Genomic DNA, 21,495 nt, shown 5'->3' with positions numbered 1-21,495 from the left:
CAGATGTTGAGATTGCACCTGATTAATTCTACTATTCTTACTCTCAATATTAAGTTGAGACCCTGACTCAGTTCAGGGACTCATGTTTGTACCATGTTTTGTGTTGCTACCATGTTGTGCTGCTGCCATGTTGTGTTGCTACCATGTTGTTGTCATGTTGTGTTGCTACCATGCTGTGTTTTCATGTGTTGCGTCCATGCTATTTTGTCGTCTTAGGTCTCTCTTTATGTAGTGTTGTGTTGTCTCTCTTGTCGTGATGTGTGTTTTGTCCTATATTTTATTTGCAGATTTCTTTTTAAATCCCAGCCCCCATTCCCCCAGGAGGCCTTTTGCCTTTTGGTAGGACATCATTGTAAATAAGAATTTGTTCTTAACTGACCTGCCTAGATAATTAAGGTAAAAGAAATTAAATAAAAAAAGTTCCAGAAAAAGCCCTTAGTGACTGCTTATCCCTGGAACCGGCCGTGTATGTGAGTTTATGTTGCTTATCCCTGGAACCAGCCGTGTATGTGAGTTTATGTTGCTTATCCCTGGAACCAGCCGTGTATGTGAGTTTATGTTGCTTATCCCTGGAACCAGCCGTGTATGTGAGTTTATGTTGCTTATCCCTGGAACCAGCCGTGTATGTGAGTTTATGTTGCTTATCCCTGGAACCGTCCGTGTATGTGAGTTTATGTTGCTTATCCCTGGAACCGTCCGTGTATGTGAGTTTATGTTGCTTATCCCTGCGTGTGTCTGTGTTTGTGTGTGCATGCAGAACAAGTTTCACCAGGTGAGCTCCACATACGGCCCTCTATTTCTAGACGTCCCTCACACAGTGCATGTGTGATAGAGAAGCTCGATCTGAGTGGCCTATAGAACAAGGAAAGGGGTCACAGTGGAGTTCTGAATAGCCCAATAGTTGAGAATTGTCTAAACCACAAATGAACTTCCTCTTTCACATTCTATTCCTGTTCAATTGCCCATTGAGCAGAACTAGGCTAAAAGTGCATGCTGCCCACCCTATAGAAACACTGAAGAATGCCCACATTCCATCTCAATACTTTTGAAGTTCTTCCTGACCATGGCACTGCTCTGATACTTTCACAATGCATCCTTACGTGCTCCTATCCTTGTGATGGAAGTTTTAGAGTAAATTTTCTGCAATTCTACACATTTTGCCATAAGGTGGAGATAAGATTTGGCAGTTTTATAACAAATTTAATGCATTCTACTAATTTTGCCATGGGGCGGAGAGAAACATTTGCAATTTTACAGCAAATTTCCTTCAATTCTACACATTTTGCAATAGGGTGAAGAGAAATGTTTGCAGTTTTTAATATGATATCTAAGTGAGAGTGACTAACATAATCAATAGGGCCCCCCGGTCCATGATTACTACATGTTTAGATAGCTGGACGCTAGACTAACTTACCAATCTAAACAATGTTAGCAGACATGGTTAACTGAGTGAATGTCAGTGACTGACAAAACAACAGAAAAACTACTGATGCACAACCAGATTTCTAAATGTCACCTTGTGTTTCTACTATTGTAACTCAACAGTAAGTTGAGACCCCGACTGAGTTCCTAAAAATCTTCTTTCTTTCTCCTTTTTTTTGCAGGCCTACAAAAGCCAATCCATGTTGTAGGCTGATGGGGGTGTATTACATGTTTACGTGCTCATAGTAAAGCACTTGCCTGCCAACTCGGAATGTGCTGCTTGTGTGTGACCTCTCAGATGAGGTCATGTGGTTTAACCTCTGTGTTAAGGCCTATGGTGCTGGCTGATGATGCTGGCTGATGATGCTGCTCTTCAACATTCTACCAAAATCAACCTTTATTGATAGTGCATATATTCAGCATGGTACAATACACTTTTTCAAATGAAGTACAAAGTAATGAAATGCTGACGCCAACATTAGGCTGGGGCCCACAGCCATAGACAGATCCCTGACTGGCACACAGGAACGGGCAACACCGTCCATAACATACATATGACAAAACAAATGCCCAGTCTTTCAACTGTTCAGAATAGATGTTGTGAGAGAACAAAACATGGCAGTCTTTTAACTGTTGTGTGTGAAACGTCATAGCCCTAGTCTGGTACGGGTACCAGTCTGTTTAGCTATCATTCCCCTCCTTGCCACTCTTTTTATGCTAAACATCTTTGGCATATGACACAGAGTACAAGGTACCCACGCTATCATAGCCCAGGGTCAGACCCAGGGTCAGACCTGAATAGATGGCAGTCTTTTAAATGTTGTTAGTGAAACATTATAGCCCAGGGCCAGACCTGAATACATGGCAGTCTTTTAAATGTTGTGAGTGAAACGTTATAGCCCAGGGCCAGACCTGAATACATGGCAGTCTACACCCCCTAGAGTCGATGTCCGCCCCCCCCCCGCTGAAAAATAATTTGCATAATACAAAAATCCCCATCAAAATCCGTCTGTTTTAAAGATGTACTATTAAGGAATCACTCCTCCATTTCCTGGTTGATAAAATTGTAATAGTTCACCTAATTTCCTTTAATGACAAAACAAGCAGTCATTGTGTAGAGAATCATAGTACCACCTAAACTGCTGTGAAATATTTTTACATAACCAAAAATATTGCTTGTGTACAAATCTGAAAGTAAAAGACGCACAAATAGCACACATAGAACAGATCTACCGCTTCTTAGACTTTCTTTCATGAAAGATCTATAACTCATATTTCTATGTGAATTTGGTCGGGTTGCCCAAAAAGTTACATATTGTAGCTTTGAGCTAGAGATATGTAGCTTTTTGGATGGGCTGCGTCTCAATTCACCACATCCGCCAATGGCGTCCTTCCGCATCTGCGGTGGAAGGTGACCAAGCTACTGTTTGTCAGACCATGAGACATGGCGAAAATCGTTCTTCTCACAAAAACGTCTGTAGCGTCCGAACGGTTTGGCCAACAAACTAATATGACCCCTCTATGGAAAGATGACCAACATGATGGTGTTCTCAGTTTTTTACGACCCGCACAAGTCGGTACCACCGATCTGCCAACTTCTGTCTGTAGCTTCAGAACAGTTTGGGCTACACACCAATGAATGGAAGTATATATGGAAGTATACTGAACAAAAATATAAACGCAACATGCAACGATTTCAAAGATTTTGCTGAGATCTGTCAATTGAAATAAATAAATTAGGCCCTAATCTATGGATTTCACATGAATGGGCAGGGACGCAAACATGGGTGGGCCAGGGAGAGCATAGGCCAACCTACTGGGGAGCCAGGCCCAGCCAATCAGAATGAGTTTTCCCACACAAAAGGGCATTATTACAGACAGAAATACGCCTCATTCTGGCTATGGATACGGAGAACATCAACACAATAACATCAACACGCCAGAGGATATACTTCCATTGGACTTCCACTGGACATGGGGCTCTGCTGGGAGTTTACCTCATATTTGGATTTTTTTATTCTGTTTTGCCACTAAAATCATAATAAACACTGAGAACAATAAAATATTGTGTTATTGTTGTTTTTGTTAAGCGTATTACTATTATTAATAATAGGGGAGAGGGGTAGTTCAAAAAGGAACCCCAAAAGGTTGTTCAAAAGGTACTCTGAGGATCCATTAAAAGGGGTTCTGTGAAGAACTCATAGCGGTTCACCCACACTTTAAATTTGAAGAACCCCTAAAGGATACTCCAGGAACCTTTTCTTTTTAGAGTGTAGGACAGACACTTTAAAAAAACTTCCTTTTGATATATTGTTTGACTATCTGCCCCCCCATTAACTGTTCAGAAAAAGGAGTTGTGAGAGAAACATGAGTATCAATAAAGATGCCAGCCACATTCCTGATACTTTGAAGCTTGAGCCCTTCCCTTTCTCCGTGCTGCCACATCCTGCAGCGTTATTGTCGGGCTTGCTCCCCTCGCGGTTCCCCTCGAAGTGGACCGGCACACACCTGTTCTCCAGCACCTCACATGCCAGGATCAAATGCTTGGTCTCTTCCCGCACGCTGGACACGCCGCAGGTCCCAGTCTCGCTCCTCACTGTTAGAAATGTGAACGGGCGTTGGCTGATGCACAGGTTCCCCTGGTACGTCTTTCCCCCAGAGCTGGAGCAGACCGCGTCCACCCTCTCCCGGTCTTTGGGATGGAGGAAGGACTGCGTGGGTCTTGAGCAGTTATTTTGTTCACGTAGATACTTCTCCCACGCGTTGCGGTCCGTCGTTAACGGGGTATTTGGACGCACATGCCGGTATAGGAACTTTTCATGGCAGTTATTGCATCGGGACCGTTGGCAGGGTTCGACATTACTGTAGCCACTCACCCCCAGGTTGCCCAGCAACAGGCAGATGGAGAGAGAGAGGAGGAGAAGTCTAAGGTTCTTCATCCTTTAGAAGTCTTGAAGCTGCAGAGAAACAAATAGCTCAGTGAGTGAAGTTGCTTGTAGGCCCCTCCCCCCTTTTATTTTTAAAAATCTATTACAGATGCCCCTCTGGATTAAAATATGCACTGGAACTGAATGGGGCCGTCCCTATCTGATCCCTGGCTCCCTGTCACTCTCTGACCCCGTTAACACTCAGAGCTTCTACAACTGTTCTACAACCCATTGGTTATTCAATCAAAATGAAATATATAATGTGAACAGGATCTCTCTTCCTCCCATCTACAATCAAACAGGGTTCCAAAACAGGCCATTGTTTACACGTGCCCATTTAATCTGGCCATATTAGTCTGACAGGCTGTCTGCACTGAGGAAAGTATTCACACACAGGAAGGGCTTGAGTCTGACTCACACACAGCTCTCTGTGGCTTACGTCTGCTGGTAAAAGTTGAATCATACTACTATTTCCACACGTATCCCTCTCTAACACCCAGAGATATGGGTATACATTAAGTTGTACATTACCTGGTTATGGATCCGAAATGTCTGCTGCAGTGTGTCTCTGTAATGGAGCTCTGTTCCAGATTGGTGGAGAATAACTTCAGCCCTCAGCTCACACTTCTCATTCTTTTATTTTCCTTACTGGACTGTAGACGGGTGTGTCCCCATGTGTACGTAACGTCCTGCTGCGTGTCTGCGTCACAGTGTGTATGTCTGCATGTCAGAATGGGTTATTGTGTGTGTCCACGCAGCTAGTTAAAGGCAGGGGTTTTGCAGTGTTGCCTTCATTCTCTGTTGCTGAAGAGATCAGGTTTCAGCTAAAAATACTGTCCAGTGGGGAGGATGGGTGGGGCTAGAGTATGTAGGATGCATGTGTGTGACTAAGATTTGTCAATACATGCTCTTCAAGACCTGAATGAGTTAAATTAGTGTTTGTTAGTGCTGGGCTAGAACAAAAGCCTGTTCACCCTGTATCTCTCCATGGTTGGTGATGCTGATGGTGTTTTTTAGCCATCTAGTGTTCGTCCATTGGTACTAAACACATCTAACGACAGTCTGTGGAACAACTAGCCTATGATGAGCCAAACGACGAGGGAGAATGAGAGAGAAGCTTATTCTAAAAAGAGCAACCTTTCACTACGTAAGCTTCCTATCCTTCTCTGTCTCTGTTCCTCTCTTACCTAGTGAAACCATCTGTGTTTCTATAGATGGACACATAGGATGGATGGATTTATGGACTATATCTCTGTTCCTCTCTTATGTAGGTAGAGACCATGTGAACATACTGAACATCCTAAAGACTGTTGAGGACAAAGTCATGGGTTTTATGCATATGACTCAGACTTCATTTCAAATGTGAATTTGAGTGTGTGTTATTTAAATATGTTTTTTTCTGTGTATTTTGGTATTTCCAAATACACAACCTAAAACAAATACTTTTATTTGAACATTTATTTGTAAAAACCAAGTAGTTGACCAAATTGTATTTGAAAGTGTTTTCAAATACTATTTAAATACCTGGGAGTGTATTTGAGTACTTCAAACACAATCCAATATTAAACTACTTGTTTTTTTTCCAAATAAAAGGTTATCTGAATACTTGTTTTGAAATGTATTGAAAAGTAATTGAAATACCTGAAATAGTGTTATAACCCAGGTGTGATGACTAGGCCTACACATTTTATACATAGGAGTGACGTTGTACAATCATCACATTTCTCAAAAGGAACAGTTGAAATGTTTCAGCCCCCCAACCCCTAAAAGAAACAAACATCCACCCACTAGTTCTTGACAATATAACAATTTAATAGAAAAACCAAACATTTCACTTTCTCTTGTTTAACATTTCATATACATATATTCCTATATTTGTGTCTGTGTGCGCTATATAAACTGCAGCTCACATCATTGTAAAAACCTGGACAGGGAACAACCAAAGTGGTTTAAAACAATAACAAGACAACACAGTCATCAAACTGCCATTTTCATCGTGTGACTATTGACACATGATGGGTTTACATACAATTCACATGTTTCGGCATGTCTGTGAATTACGCTCACAGACATGTATACATCATCGGACTTAAAATGAAAGGCCTACACAATAACAATTTTTGTATTTCAGAACCTTAAAATTCACAGCCCTCTGTTGGCCGATCAGAATTCTTAATTCCCTGTATAAGAGTGTTATAGTGACTTACGAAACATCACAATCGATTTCAGAAAACAAATGTTGTGTTTGATTTAGATCAGATTTATGAATGCCAAACTCTCTCGATAAGGATGAACTTTGATTGAATCTACTGCAACAAAAAAAAACTTTATTAATTGCCAAACTCACAATCAACATCTACTGCTTAATTGATTATTGGGTGATGTGTTTGGAACATGATTAGGATGACTTGAATTTAGGCCAAACATCACGGCATGATTCTGTGTCATGTTGAATGAGGAATCTTGTCAGTTCTAAACGAGACCTTTCTGTCCTGAACAAGATGCCCTGATCAATATACATCAAAAACAACCTATCACGAAATAGCAATGGAGAGGGCTACAAAACAGGAAGAGCCAATCAAAAGGCCAGAAAATAAAAACATCAGTTGGGGAAAATTTCAATCAATCAAATCATTACTATTTCCTGTGTATTTCCATATTCAAGAACAATAATCAAGATAAAAACATGTAGGACCACAATAAAGAATGGCTTTAAAAAATAACATAATTCCTGCTCGTAAATTATTGCTTTCCAATGTCTTTTTTCCTTTTCCTTTTCCTAGTGTAAACACTTGGGAGGGTGATTGAGGAAGAGCGCGAGAGGAAGAGTGTGCTGGGTAACCCTGGGCAACAGAGGAAAGAATACAAACGAGTGAGAAAGGGACCCTGGGATTGCTGTGCATTCAGGTTGAGATCAATAAAGTTATACAAACACCTCCAGTAGACATATAACTGCATATAAACACTTGACTTATATACTGGGTATATGTAGGAATACATCAGGTTCTAGTTTCATATCCCCTCTTCCCTTTACTAGTCATAGACATCTCTCTCTCTCTCCCTCTTTTCCACCTGAAACCACCATAACCCCATTCATAGGTGACATCGTCAATGTACACTGTGTACAAATATAAAAGTGTTTGTACAGTGTTCGTATAAATCTGCCCAAAGTTTAAAAAGCCTGCGTGAGGACAGTGTCCTTTTGAACATGCTAAGGGTCGCTAAGCTAAAACAGCGAGGGGAGCAGATAGAGGATATTCACAGGCTTCAGATCAGAATATTCCCATATATATATTCCCACATATTCCCCCAAAGCAGTAGATCACCTGGATTGCCTGAGACTTCAAGTGAATGATTGTACTGATCTATCCATATGATGTACAGACCAGTGGAGCAGCAGATCTAAACACACAGCTGACTCTGTTAGTGAAAGGCCATGTTTGTGTGTTACTGGTGAAGCAGTGCCTGCCTCAGGGCCTTGTGCATGCTCAGGTGGGATTGTGTGTTCCATCTCTACAACAAATCCACTGGCTGTGGAGCTTGGGCAGTGCTAGCTACAGATGTGTCATTTTGCCCAACTATCGTTGAACCCTGAATCTCTTCTCTCTCTCCCCCTTTCTTCCTCTGGCCTTTTACATGTTTATCGAACCTGCATTTGCATACCTATACTTGATTTCACTCTTTCTTTTCCCTGATTAACTCGCCCTCTCCATCCTGGCAGTGCAATCATCTGACCGATAATTAGACATGCTCTCTTTGGATCACGAAAGGCGAAGAAAGAGAGCAAAAGTGCACCAAATGAGAGAGAAGGAAACATTTGAGAGACAGAGAGGTAAGTGGAAGAGTGTATGGGGGGTCACTCGTTGAAAGAGGGGTAGATGGGAATCTCAAAGTCATCGTTGTTGAAGTTGGCCGGCTGATCCAGCATGGCGAGAACATCCTAGAGAGAGAGAGCGAGAGAGAGAGCGAGAGATTTAACTTCAAAGCAACATGACAACACATAACAAAAGGTACAGTCAGAAGGAGAAAGACAAAGAGAGATGGAGACATGGGGAAGAGAAAGGCAGATTGATATAGGTAGAGGGAGAGAGACTTACAGGGAAGATGTCAGGCTGGTTGTTCTGTACGTGGGGGTGCTGCTCTGCCCTGTTCTGAGCTTGCTGCTGGCCCTGCCACTGGGGCCACACTGCCTCCGCTGCCCTGGAGGGGAACTGCTGCCCCGACCCCAAGCCATCTATCAGAGATAGGACAATGGGCGAGTCAGTATCTAACTACACCAGCATACACAAACACATAAAAACACTGTACTGTAGTTGTTGACACACACACACACACACACACACACACACACACACACACACACACACACACACACACACACACACACACACACACACACACACACACACACACACACACACACACTCTCTCTCAGGGTCGCGTACCATATCCGTTGGTATTGAGGCTGGCGCGGGGGTTGATATTTGGGTAGTTAGCCCCCGTGGTGGGGGTCGGAGCGGCAGTGGTGGGCATCACCCCAAATGAGGAGGAAGAGCCCCCCACAAAACTACCCATGGCAAACTGGGGAGACAGGGCCTTCCCTGCCTGGGGCACCACCTGCTGGGCGGGTGGTGAAAAACACCATGTTTTTATTCACACTTTATTCACGTACAAGGTTTCTGTTATGCATTTACTGTTGAAACTGTCTGGGTGTGATACTCAAAACAGAGATTACACAGGGGATAAAAGATGAGGTCCTTTACAACACTAAGATACAGAGATGCAAGAACCTCAGAGCACTCATCCCCGTCACACCAGCTACAGATGTAGGATTTAAATTTGATCACCCTGTTGCAGGATATCTGTCCTGCAATGCAGCCAATTTTAAACTTATATTGTATTTGAGGTTTAAAAAAGCTTCTGACATTTGTAATTTACACAAAAAAATTATAATCCACAAAATAATTCATATTTCCTGTTGCTGCAGGATTATTTTCCTGCTGTAGAAAACAGTCTTAAATTAAGATTCTACATCTGTAGCACTTTGGACAACAACAGTGGATCTAAACTTCAGGCTGTTTGGACAGCTTCTACCTGCAGCTGCCAGCTGTCTCACCTGGTTGTTGAAGGGGGGTCTAGCCCCCGCTACTGGCCCCGGCCAGCCCACCGCTGCCCCTCCTTGTAGGGGGCTGCTGTTGGAGGGGGGTGCCCCGTTCTGACGGGACATCTGAGCCAGCATCTGGCCTGCGGAGTGGGATGGCTGCACCATCTGAGGGGCCATCCCTACTGACCTGGAATTAGTTCATAACAGGAAATTAGAATCGCTTATAAAGTATACATTGCCCTTAGATCAGTTTAAAACAACATACCTGCTGTATGTGTCGTTGGAGCGGTTGGCAGTGGTGTAGTTGTTGTTGTCCTGAGGGTAGATGGGTACTCCGGGGGCAGAGGTGGAGGGCAGGAACTTGGCCTGGTCTGGGTTGGGGTACATGGAGGGGTGCATCTCTGCCTTGTCCATGGTCTTACTGTGGTCAGTTCCAGCTGCGGTCACGGCCTGGACAGGCATCTGACATGGACAACAGTCAACCAGCGGTCAATACTCACTAAAGGCTTGGAGGTAGGTACAACAATACAACTTTATTGTCCATGTTACAGCGAACAATAGAACGGTCTCGCCCCCAAGACAGCACACATCACACATACAGTTGAGATAAGCACAGGATCAAGCTGCAGTGCAGCGCCGCTGGATGCAGGGCATGTTGTGGGGTAAAGGCCCCAGTTAGGTGTGTGTTTTAGTCAGTGCTAGTCTTACCTGTGGAAGTGTAACCTGTCCTGCCTCGTACAGACCATCTCTCCCTCCTCCCCCCAACTCTGCTTGCTGCTGCTGCAACTGCCTGGAAAGGGGGGAAAGGGAGAGAGACAAAAGAGAGGGAGAAAAGAGAGGGAGTAGTAGAGAGTGGTAGAGGGAGAAAAAAAGAGTGTTAGCAGTGACAACAGAAATATAATTTTCGTCAAGGCCCTCCACCGTTGCTCGGGAAACCAAAACACCTGCCGACCAACAGCACTTGCCCCACCACCAGTCACCATGGTAACCAACAAGAAAAGAGGAGAGGAGAGGGGGATCGTTACCAACACCTTGGTCACGATGGATATCTTACTGCTGTTGAGGAGGGAGAGGGAGGGGGAGAAATCACCCAAAAACAGAAAGGCCCGGTCAAGTCAAGTAACAATCCACAGCCCTTACCAAGGGGTGAACTCTGGACCAGACCAGAGAGAACAAGAAAATAAAGGGAAACGAGAGAGAAAAAGAGTTGTAGTCTCCAGTGAAGCAGCAGCAGCCCCAGCTGACCCATGTCTCACCTGGCAGCCACCTGGCCTGGGCTGTGGGACACAGGGGGGAAGTTAGGACTGCTCTCCCCCAGCGAGGGGGGCAAAGACACCCCCGAGGACGAGAGGGGGGTGAGGGTGTCCTGAGTCGAGGTTCTACTGGCCCACAACAAAAACAAGGGGTGAGGAGGAAAGGAAGGGAGAGAAAGATATGGAGGGGAGGTGAACATACTGTAAAACACACATCCTAGAAGAGATGGCATCACATTTCCTAAGGTGGCTCAACAGATTGGTTAGACAGAGTGGAGATGTTCAGACGTTGAGGTGGAATAGAGTTGTGGTGTCTATGTGTTGTAGGAGTCTCACACTCAGGTGACTTGTGTTGGTGCAGATAATATATGTGTGTGTGTGTGTGTGTGTGTGTGTGTGTGTGTGTGTGTGTGTTGGTACTTGAAGTTTGAGTTGGTGTAGATGTGTGTGTACGTGTGTGTGTGTGTACCTACTTGGCGTTGGTGCAGATGATGTGTGTCTGTGTGTGTATACAGCACGTACTTGACGTTGGCATTGGTACAGATGATGTACTCTATCTCCTCAGAGAAGGGGTTCTGGAAGGTGAAGGAGCTGGTCCTGATCCAGAGCCAGTCTCTGGTCTTGGACAGGAAGCGGAACATGACGGACAGCACCTGACCCTTCAGCTTGACCACCTGCTGGAAGCTGTCTCTCAGCAGACCCTGGTCCTCAGGGTGGGCCAGCTCCAAGACGTTCTTACCCAGCAGTTCCTGGGGAAACACACACACACACACACACACACACACACACACACACACACACACACACACAGAAAAAGTTAGATCAAGCTGACAGCTGTCACACAGTTTAAACACATTCTGTATTCTGATATACAGTTTAAAACACATTCTGTATTCTGATACACAGTTTAAACACATTCTGTATTCTGATATACAGTTTAAAACACATTCTGTATTCTGATACACAGTTTAAACACATTCTGTATTCTGATACACAGTTTAAATACATTCTGTATTCTGATACACAGTTTAAACACATTCTGTATTCTGATACACAGTTTAAAACACATTCTGTATTCTGACACACAGTTTAAACACATTCTGTATTCTGATACACAGTTTAAAACACATTCTGTATTCTGACACACAGTTTAAACACATTCTGTATTCTGATACACAGTTTAAACACATTCTGTATTCTGATACACAGTTTAAACACATTCTGTATTCTGATACACAGTTTAAACACATTCTGTATTCTGATACACAGTTTAAAACACATTCTGTATTCTGACACACAGTTTAACACATTCTGTATTCTGATACACAGTTTAAAACACATTCTGTATTCTGACACACAGTTTAAAACACATTCTGTATCCTGATACACAGTTTAAACACATACTGTATTCTGATACACTATGAAATGCGATGCTGGGTGTTTGTCCTACTCTAGCCCCAGGCTGTGAGTGAGGCCTACCTGAGGCTGGTAGCCCACTGTGGCCATGCAGCGGTGGTCTACGAAGGTAAAGAGGCCCTGGCAGTTGTGACGAGAGATGAACTCCACCGGAACGCTGATGCTGTTTATGTCTGTGTCGCTCGGGCAAGAGGTCACCTAGACAACAAGGGGAAAACAAGTGTCTGCAAGATGGTGGTTCCATGAGCCCATCCAAACATTGGACATTAAGTTGTCCCATCTTACCTGAAGTCTACCGATGGCGACTAGACAGTAGCGACTCCCCTGAATATTGTCTGCTTCTTCATCTGTTAGATTCACCCCTGAAATGCGCGCATGCAAACACACACACATACGACTCAGTATGCAGCAGTAGTGTATACATTGGATATATGCCGGTACAGGGACAAAGTGGAGTCCCAATTCAACGGCTCAGACACCAGACGTATGTGGCAGGGTCTACAGGAAACCACGGACTACAAAAAGAAAACCAGCCACGTCACGGACACCGACATCTTGCTTCCAGACAAACTAAACACCTTCTTTGCCCGCTTTGAAGATAATACCGTGCCACCGTCGCGGCCGACGTGAGTAAAACTTTTAAACGTGTTAACTCTTGAAAGGCTGCTGACCCAGACGGCATCCCTAGCCGCGTCCTCAGAGCATGTGCAGACCAGCTAGCTGGTGTGTTTACGGACCTATTCAATCGCTCCCTATCCCAGTCCCGCTTCAAGATGGCCACCATTGTTCCTGTACCCAAGAAGGCAAAGAACTGAACTAAATGACTACCGCCCCGTAGCACTCACTTCTGTCATCATGAAGTGCTTTGAGAGACTAGTCAAGGATCATATCACCTCCAACTTACCGGCCACCCTAGACCCACTTCAGTTTGCATACCGCCCCAACAGGTCCACAGACGATGCAATCGCCATCACACTGCACACTGCCCCAAGAGGAATACCTTTGTAAGAATGCTGTTCATTGACTACAGCTCAGCATTCAACACCATAGTACCCTCTAAGCTCACACTTCGCTGACCCTCAACACTGGGGCCCCACAAGGGTGCGTGCTCATCCCCCTGCTGTACTCCCTCTTCACCCACGACTGCGTGGCCATGCACACCTCCAACTCAATCATTGAGTTTGCAGATGACACAACAGTAGTGGGCTTGATTACCAACAACGACGAGACGGCCTACAGGGAGGAGGTGAGGAAAATAACCTCACACTCAACGTCAACAAAACAAAAGGAGGTGATCGTGGACTTCAGGAAACAGCAGAGGGAGCACAACCCTATCCACATCGAAGGGACAGTAGTGGAGAAGGTGGAAAGTTTTAAGTTCCTCGGCGTACACATCACAGACAAACTGAAATGGTCCACCCACACAGACAGCGTGGTGAAGAAGGCGCAGCAGCGCCTCTTCAACCTCAGGAGGCTGAAGAAACTTGGCTTGTCACCCAAAACCCTGAAACACTTTTACAGATGCACAATCGAGAGCATCCTGTCGGGCTGTATCAAAGCCTTGTACGGCAACTGCACCGCCCTCAACCGTAAGGCTCTCCAGAGAGTGGTGCGGTCTGCACAACGCATCACCGGGGGCAAACTACCTGCCCTCCATGACACCTACAGCACCCGATGTCACAGGAATGCCAAAAAGATCATCAAGGACAACAACCACCCGAGCAACTGCCTGTTCACACCGCTATCATCCAGAAGGCGAGGTCAGTACAGGTGCATCAAAGCTGGGACCAAGAGACAGAAAAACATCTTCTGTCTCAAGGCCATCAGACTGCTAATCAGCCATCACTAACTCAGAGAGGCTGCTGCCTACATTGAGACCCAATCACTGGACACTTTAATAAATGGATCACATGTCACTTTAAACAATGCCACTTTAAATAATGTCACTTCAATAATGTTTACATATCTTACATTACTCATTTCATATGTATATACTGTATTTTATACCATCTATTGCACCTTGCCTATACCGCTCGGACATCGCTCATCCATATAATTACATGTACATATTCTCATTCACCCCTTTAGATTTGTGTTTATTAGGTAGTTGTTGGGGAATTGTTAGATTACTTGTTAGATTTTACTGCACTGTCGGAACTAGAAGCACAAGCATTTCGCTACACTCGCATTAACATCTGCTAACCATGTGTATGTGACCAATAAAATTTGATATGAGAGCTAAGCCATAGGTTAGTTAGTTAGTTACCTGTGGGGGGCCAGGACTTGATGTATCCAGTGCAGTGGACCACCACATACTGAGGCTCCCCATCCTTGGGTGGGCCCAGACCATTCCTACAGGGGAGAACACTACCAGTCAAGGCATAGTTCACTATACATTGCATTCGGGAAAGTATTCAGACATCTTGACTTTTTCCACATTTTGTTAAGTTAAAGCCTTTTTCCTCATCAATCTACACACAATACCCCACAATGACAAAGCAAAAACAGGTTTTCAGAAATGTTTGCAAATTTATAAAAAAAAACTGAAACATCACATTTACATAAGTATTCAGACCCTTTACTCAGTTGTTGAAGCACCTTTGGCAGCAATTAGAGCCCAGAGTCTTCTTGGGTATGACGCTACAAGCTTGGCACACCTGTATGAGGGGAGTTTCTCCCATTCTTCTCTGCAGATCCTCTCAAACTCTGTCAGGTTGGATGGGGAGCGTCGCTGACCAGCTCTTTTCATGTTTCTCCAGAGATGTTCGATCGGGTTCAAGTCCGGGCTTTGGCTGGGCCACTCAAGAACATTCAGAAACTTGTCCTGAAGCTACTCCTGCGTTGTCTTGGCTGTGTACTTAGGGTGGTTGTCCTGTTGGAAGGTGAACCTTTGCCGCAGTCTGAGCGCTCTGGAGCAGGTTTTCATCAAGGATCTCTCTGTACTTTGCTCCGTTCATCTTTGCCTCGATCCTGACTAGTCTCGTAGTCCCTGCCGTTGAAAAACATCCCCACAGTATGTTGCCACCACCATGCTTCATCGTAGGGATGGTGCCAGGTTTCCTCCAGACGTGACGCTTGGCATTCAGGCCAAAGAGTTCAATCTTGGTTTCATCAGACCAGACAATTTTGTTTCTCATGGTGTGAGAGTCATTTAGGTGCCTTTTGGCAAACTCCAAGCAGGCTGTCATGAGCCTTATACTGAGGAGTTGCTTCCGTCTAGCCATTCTAGCATAAAGGACTGATTGGTGGAGTTCTGCAGAGATGGTTGTTCTGGAAGGTTCTCCCATCTCCACAGAGGAACTCTATCAGAGTGACCATCGGGTTCTTGGTCACCTCCCTGACCAAGGCCCTTCTCCCCCGATTGCTCAATTTGTCTGGGCAGCCAGCTCTAGGAAGAGTCTTGGTGGTTCCAAACTTCTTCCATTCAAGAATGATGGAGGCCACTGTGCTCTTGTGGAACTTCAATGCTGCAGAAATATTTTGGTACCTTTCCCCAGATCTGTCTCTGGTACCACGACACAATCCTGTCTCTGAGCTCTATAGACAATTCCTTCGACCTCATGGCTTGGTTTTTGCTCTGACATGCACTGTCAACTGTGGGACCTTTTATAGACAGGTGTGTGCATTTCCAAATCATGTCCAATCAATTGAATTTACCACAGATGGACTCCAATGAAGTTGTAGAAACATCTCAAGGATGATCAATGGAAACAGGATGAACCTGAGCTCAATTTCGAGTCTCATAGCAAAGGGTCTGAATACTTGTTAATAAGGTATTTATGTTTTTTATTTTGAATAAATGTGCAAAAATTTATAAAAACCTGTTTTCGATTTGTCATTATGGTATTGTGTGTAGATTGATGAGGAATAATTTGTATTTAATACATTTTAAAACAAGGATGTAACATAACAAAATGTGGAAAAAGTCAAGGGGTCTGAATACTTCCGAATTGACTTTTTACAGTAAAATATATATGAATTATCTCACCTGTTCCTGCTCCGCAGGAAATTCAATCTGTTCATAGACATGGGCTCCACTGGACACGAACCACATCTACAAACACACACATTTCAGAATACACACTCCCAACACAGATGCATACAGCCATATACACATGCAAGCTCATCACACACACCTCATCCTACATATGAAGGATCGTCTGGCTCCCATACACATCCTGACGGAGGACTGCTGTCCCTCCTTCTTAACTGTTCCTGTCTTCAGGTCTAACATCCTCCCTGAGAAAGAGAAGGTTCATTACCCACAGTCATTAGTGTTGTGTGTCTCTCCTACCTGTATTATAACTCTCTGCAGTACAGAGCTGCTCCTGTAGTTCATCTGTACCACCTGTGTGTACCTGTATTGTTATTCTCTGCAGTAGAGAGCTGCTCTCGTAGTTTGTCTCCGTCGTCCGGGTGGAGCTGGTCGTAGAGTGAAGAGCCTAGCCAGTCGGACTGTGATTGGTTAAGAACAGGGGTCAGGGAGTCTGACACGTAGACAACCCGCCCACTCTCACACGACACCACAAACAGGAAGCCATCAGCAGCTTCCAGGATCAGGTGCTTCAGCTCCTACAAAGAGAGGGATGGGGGAGAGAGGGAGGAAAGGAGAGGTAGAGGAGAGAGAGAACGATGGAGGGAGAGATGACATGGAAGATACACTCAGTTATTATTGTGCAACAAACACATGATAACATTTTCCCTTTTTCATCCCTCAGCCCCCTCTCCTCCCTTTCCTTCCTCCCTCTCTTTCTCTAACCTGGTCGGTGAGGAAGGATGGTTTGTATGTCCCGTCTGCTGCAGTGTTGCCGCTCCCTCTCAGAGACTTCATGTGGGACACGGCCATGCGCAGGATGGTCAGCTTATCTGGTTTCCGTGCCAACGCGCTGCAGGTGGGAACCATGTCCGACAGCTCTGTGATGTAAGCAGTCATCTTGTTCCTCCGCCGCCGCTCAATCTCACTGTGGTTCTCCCTGGAGCGAGGGAATGAGTGAGGAGAGGAAGAGAGGAGAGTAGGAAGGACAGAGATGGGGGTAGAGATGGGGAGAGCAGGGGGAGGAGCGACAGACATGGAGTAGGAGGAGGGACAGGGATGGGGTAGAGATGGGGAGAAATAGGAAGGGCAGAGAGGAAGAGGTAGAGGAGGGACGGGGGGAGGAGAGAAAGAGGGAGGGATATAAATGGGAAGAGGTGGGCAGGTAGGTGGACAACATGGAGTAGAGTTTAGTGTTGGTGTAACCAAATGATATTTGCAGATTAGGATGAGGTAGGTGGAACAAGCATGGATTGATAAATATACTGCTCAAAAAAATAAAGGGAACACTTAAACAACACATCCTAGATCTGAATGAAAGAAAGTCTTATTAAATACTAATTTCTTTACATAGTTGAATGTGCTGACAACAAAATCACACAAAAATAATCAATGGAAATCCAATTTATCAACCCATGGAGGTCTGGATTTGGAGTCACACTCAAAATTAAAGTGGAAAACCACACTACAGGCTGATCCAACTTTGATGTAATGTCCTTAAAACAAGTCAAAATAAGGCTCAGTAGTGTGTGTGGCCTCCACGTGCCTGTATGACCTCCCTACAACGTCTGGGCATGCCCCTGATGAGGTGCGGATGGTCTCCTGAGGGATCTCCTCCCAGACCTGGACTAAAGCATCCGCCAACTCCTGGACAGTCTGTGGTGCAACATGCCGTTGGTGGATGGAGCGAGACAGGATGTCCCAGATGTGCTCAATTGGATTCAGGTCTGGGGAACGGGCGGGCCAGTCCATAGCATCAATGCCATCCTCTTGCAGGAACTGCTGACACACTCCAGCCACATGAGGTCTAGCATTGTCTTGCATTAGGAGGAACCCAGGGCCAACCGCACCAGCATATGGTCTCACAAGGGGTCTGAGGATCTCATCTCGGTACCTAATGGCAGTCAGGCTACCTCTGGCGAGCACATGGAGGGCTGTGCGGCCCCCCAAAGAAATGCCACCCCACACCATGACTGACCCACCGCCAAACTGGTCATGCTGGAGGATGTTGCAGGCAGCAGAACGTTCTCCACGGCGTCTCCAGACTCTGTCACGTCTGTCAAGTGCTCAGTGTGAACCTGCTTTCATCTGTGAAGAGCACAGGGCGCCAGTGGCGAATTTGCCAATCTTGGTGTTCTCTGGCAAATGCCAAACGTCCTGCACGGTGTTGGGCTGTAAGCACAACCCCCACCTGTGGACGTCGGGCCCTCATACCACCCTCATGGAGTCTGTTTCTGACCGTTTGAGCAGACACATGCACATTTGTGGCCTGCTGGAGGTCATTTTGCAGGGCTCTGGCAGTGCTTCTCCTGCTCCTCCTTGCACAAAGGCGGAGGTAGCGGTCCTGCTGCTGGGTTGTTGCCCTCCTACGGCCTCCTCCACGTCTCCTGATGTACTGGCCTGTCTCCTGGTAGCACCTCCATGCTCTGGACACTACGCTGACAGACACAGCAAACCTTCTTGCCACAGCTCGCATTGATGTGCCATCCTGGATGAGCTGCACTACCTGAGCCACTTGTGTGGGTTGTAGACTCCGTCTCATGCTACCACTAGAGTGAAAGCACCGCCAGCATTCAAAAGTGACCAAAACATCAGCCAGGAAGCATAGGAACTGAGAAGTGGTCTGTGGTCCCCACTTGCAGAACCACTCCTTTATTGGGGGTGTCTTGCTAATTGCCTATAATTTCCACCTGTTGTCTATTCCATTTGCACAACAGCATGTGAAATTTATTGTCAATCAGTGTTGCTTCCTAAGTGGACAGTTTGATTTCACAGAAGTGTGATTGACTTGGAGTTACATTGTGTTGTTTAAGTGTTCCCTTTATTTTTTTGAGCAGTGTATAACAAGGAGTGAATGATCCATCAATACGATAGATAAATGTAGAGATCGAGATAGAGAGAACCTGGTCTTTCAAAGCGAGACGGAGTGATAGAGGAGAGGAAGTGCTGAAAGAAAAAGACTTCAGAGATCCTGAGAGAGAGAAGCAGAGAGGGAAGGAGGGAGAGAAAGGGGTTGTGCTCAGAAGAAAGGGATTGATAGGAGTGAACAGGTGTCCCTGAGCTCAGAGGTTAGTAGTAGTGACAAGAATCACAGTGGTGTGATAGGGAATCTGGTGTCTCGGGATGTGTGCATGCAGAATATCTGTATTATACACACGCACAAACACACACCAACAACCTCCTTATTCTACCTGGCAAATCGCTCTTTGTCTCCTCCTCCTCCGTCGTCATCACACCTGGTCAAAGACAGAAGAAGATCTGTCATCAAAACAACCAACACAATACAGTCAGATCAGATAAAGAGAGGGAGAGAGATGAGAGAGAGAGCAAGAAAGAGCGAGAGACAGGTGTCAGTCCGACCTGAAGAGCTTGCTTCCATCATCATCATCATCATCATCATCGAAGTCTGGCCTGTGAGGAAGTAGACAGAATCCATGTTTGCAAAGTTAACACACAAGAATGGAGCAACAACTTATCGGTGTGATTCTGATTCTGCACCTATGGACAACTTCTACCCTGCGCTGTCATAGCTATAGACCGTCTGTTAAAGTTATGTGACATAGTGATTGACTGATTCATTGGCATTGTATACTATACTCACGCAGCTCGCCTCTTATTGGACCCTTTTGGCACAACAGCACTGCTACTTGCCTGGGCCCCACCGGCTCCCAAACCCAGAGAGTCATCTGGTATGTCTGCCACACACACACACACACACACACACACACAGAGAGAGAGAGAGAGAGACACAGACACAGATAAATTATGCAACGTAACGTTACACGATGCTACAAGTGTATCCACTTCAGTAACACAACTGTTTGTTTAATTTATTTAGCCATAAACATATCTACCAGGACATATGTTGTTCCAGACAGCCATGTAGTAACACACCTGAGTCAACTAACGTTAATCAACCAATTGTAAGAATTGATTAGACGAATAAAATGAAGGTGTGTGAATGCTGGATTGAACCATGCAGCTCTCCAAGCCAGAGCGTGTGACCACTGCAGTTGTGAGTATAGCGAGCGAGCTATTGACTCTCTGGTAATGAAACTGGCTATGCGTTAACTTACCAAGCCACAAAGCTAGCTAGCTAACAAATACTGTAGCTACAACTAACTAGCTAGCTATGCTAAGCCAAGCAGAACAAGCTAACTGTTAGCTGGCCAGAAAAGCTAATCGTTCGTTCAAAATAACACTTGTTTTGATGAAATATCGACACAAACTAGCTAGCTAGTTAACTAGCTAACTTATCTGAGCATAACCTACGCAAGTCTGTCACCTAGCAAGCTAGCTAAAAATGATAACTAGCTAACACGGCGAGTTGGCAACATTAACCTCAGGTCATGCCAGCTAAATTAAAGGCAAGCTATTTGCCAAGGTTGGTAGCTAACTAGGATTTTGCAAGAAAGACAAACGTCAATAGCTAGCTAAGTAGCTAGCTAGTTAAATTATTCAAGTCAAATGTCAAAGTCAAATACCCAGTTAGCTTGCTTTCGCTTGCCAGTTAGCTTAGCCCCAGCTGAGCTATCTAGCTCCCTAATGCTGTCATCAGACGCAATCGGGAGAAAATGACAGATTCGGTCAAAGGGCCATGGATCGCCAATTTTTCATCGGCATTATCACCTGTAACATTTGAACTTATTCCCACAAGTTTAAACTTTACTGTACCTGGGTTAGAAGAGTCCATGTCCGGGTTGAATAACATAAACAAACCAAGTTACAGTAAACTGCGGAAATTTCCTCAGTCCACAATCCTATTTCCTCTCAGATTGACCGATTTTATGGACAACTATATCAGCAAATAAAGAGGCGATGTCATGACTCGTGTTTCTTCATCATCAGCCAGTGGGGGGAAATTACAAAATAAGAACGAAATGATCTATTTCCCTGTCCCTTTTCCTGTTTCCCCCGTTTAAAAACCATCTAGATCCAAGATGGCGTTCACGGCTAACAGCAATAACTGTATAGGCGCCCAAGTCTACTCTAGCTATGTAACACTTTTCTTCATCACTAGCGGGATACAAGTGACATCCAATGTTTGACCACTTACACAGAATCACAGGCCAGAACCATCTGTATAATATTTTATTTGAGTCAAAGCAAGATCTTAACCTTTAAGATTATGTGAGTGATATGTTATACTCACATTATAATGTAATTGTGTATTATAATGTAATAAACCTACTACTCCTATTTCAGAAACGTATTGTATGTGTGTACACTAAAATAAGTGCACAATATACAATCCCTGTGTTTATAGGTTATAGGCCTCAGTAACTAAACCAAGACATAGGAAACCTATAGATACTCTCCTGTTATCCATCAGTGAGGAGA

The 21,495-nt window shown here is 44.8% G+C and overlaps 2 protein-coding genes across 5 annotated transcripts; both read right to left on the bottom strand.

Annotated features, from left to right (window-relative positions):
- Window positions 1–1,804: 1,804 nt before the first annotated feature.
- On the bottom strand, window positions 1,805–5,149 carry LOC123743169 (uncharacterized). The gene is made up of 2 exons (XM_045718882.1): window positions 4,881–5,149; window positions 1,805–4,379 (listed from the first exon to the last, which is right to left on the bottom strand). The coding sequence occupies exon 2, from the start codon at window positions 4,359–4,361 to the stop codon at window positions 3,756–3,758; it is 606 nt and encodes a 201-aa protein (XP_045574838.1). The 5' UTR covers window positions 4,362–4,379; window positions 4,881–5,149; the 3' UTR covers window positions 1,805–3,755.
- A 991-nt stretch (window positions 5,150–6,140) lies between these two features.
- Window positions 6,141–21,137, bottom strand: LOC106609329 (aryl hydrocarbon receptor nuclear translocator). Of its 4 annotated transcripts, none has more exons than XM_045718880.1 (19): window positions 20,830–21,137; window positions 19,757–19,850; window positions 19,516–19,566; window positions 19,347–19,413; window positions 16,882–17,095; window positions 16,481–16,694; window positions 16,259–16,361; window positions 16,111–16,176; window positions 14,389–14,474; window positions 12,408–12,484; window positions 12,186–12,320; window positions 11,229–11,455; window positions 10,710–10,832; window positions 10,162–10,243; window positions 9,719–9,915; window positions 9,466–9,640; window positions 8,795–8,969; window positions 8,447–8,583; window positions 6,141–8,289 (listed from the first exon to the last, which is right to left on the bottom strand). In XM_045718880.1, the coding sequence occupies exons 2-19, from the start codon at window positions 19,839–19,841 to the stop codon at window positions 8,206–8,208; spliced, it is 2,298 nt and encodes a 765-aa protein (XP_045574836.1). In that variant the 5' UTR covers window positions 19,842–19,850; window positions 20,830–21,137; the 3' UTR covers window positions 6,141–8,205. The 4 variants fall into 4 exon arrangements, with proteins under 4 accessions (XP_045574836.1, XP_045574834.1, XP_045574835.1 ...); XM_045718878.1 differs by having other exon boundaries at window positions 19,347–19,391; XM_045718879.1 differs by having other exon boundaries at window positions 8,795–8,966; window positions 19,347–19,391.
- Between the last annotated feature and the right edge of the window lie 358 nt (window positions 21,138–21,495).

Source organism: Salmo salar, chromosome ssa05, assembly GCF_905237065.1.
Source record: "Salmo salar chromosome ssa05, Ssal_v3.1, whole genome shotgun sequence".
NCBI lineage: Eukaryota > Metazoa > Chordata > Actinopteri > Salmoniformes > Salmonidae > Salmo > Salmo salar.
Note: the sequence above shows the minus strand (reverse complement) of the source record. Positions and strands in the feature narration are given on the sequence as shown.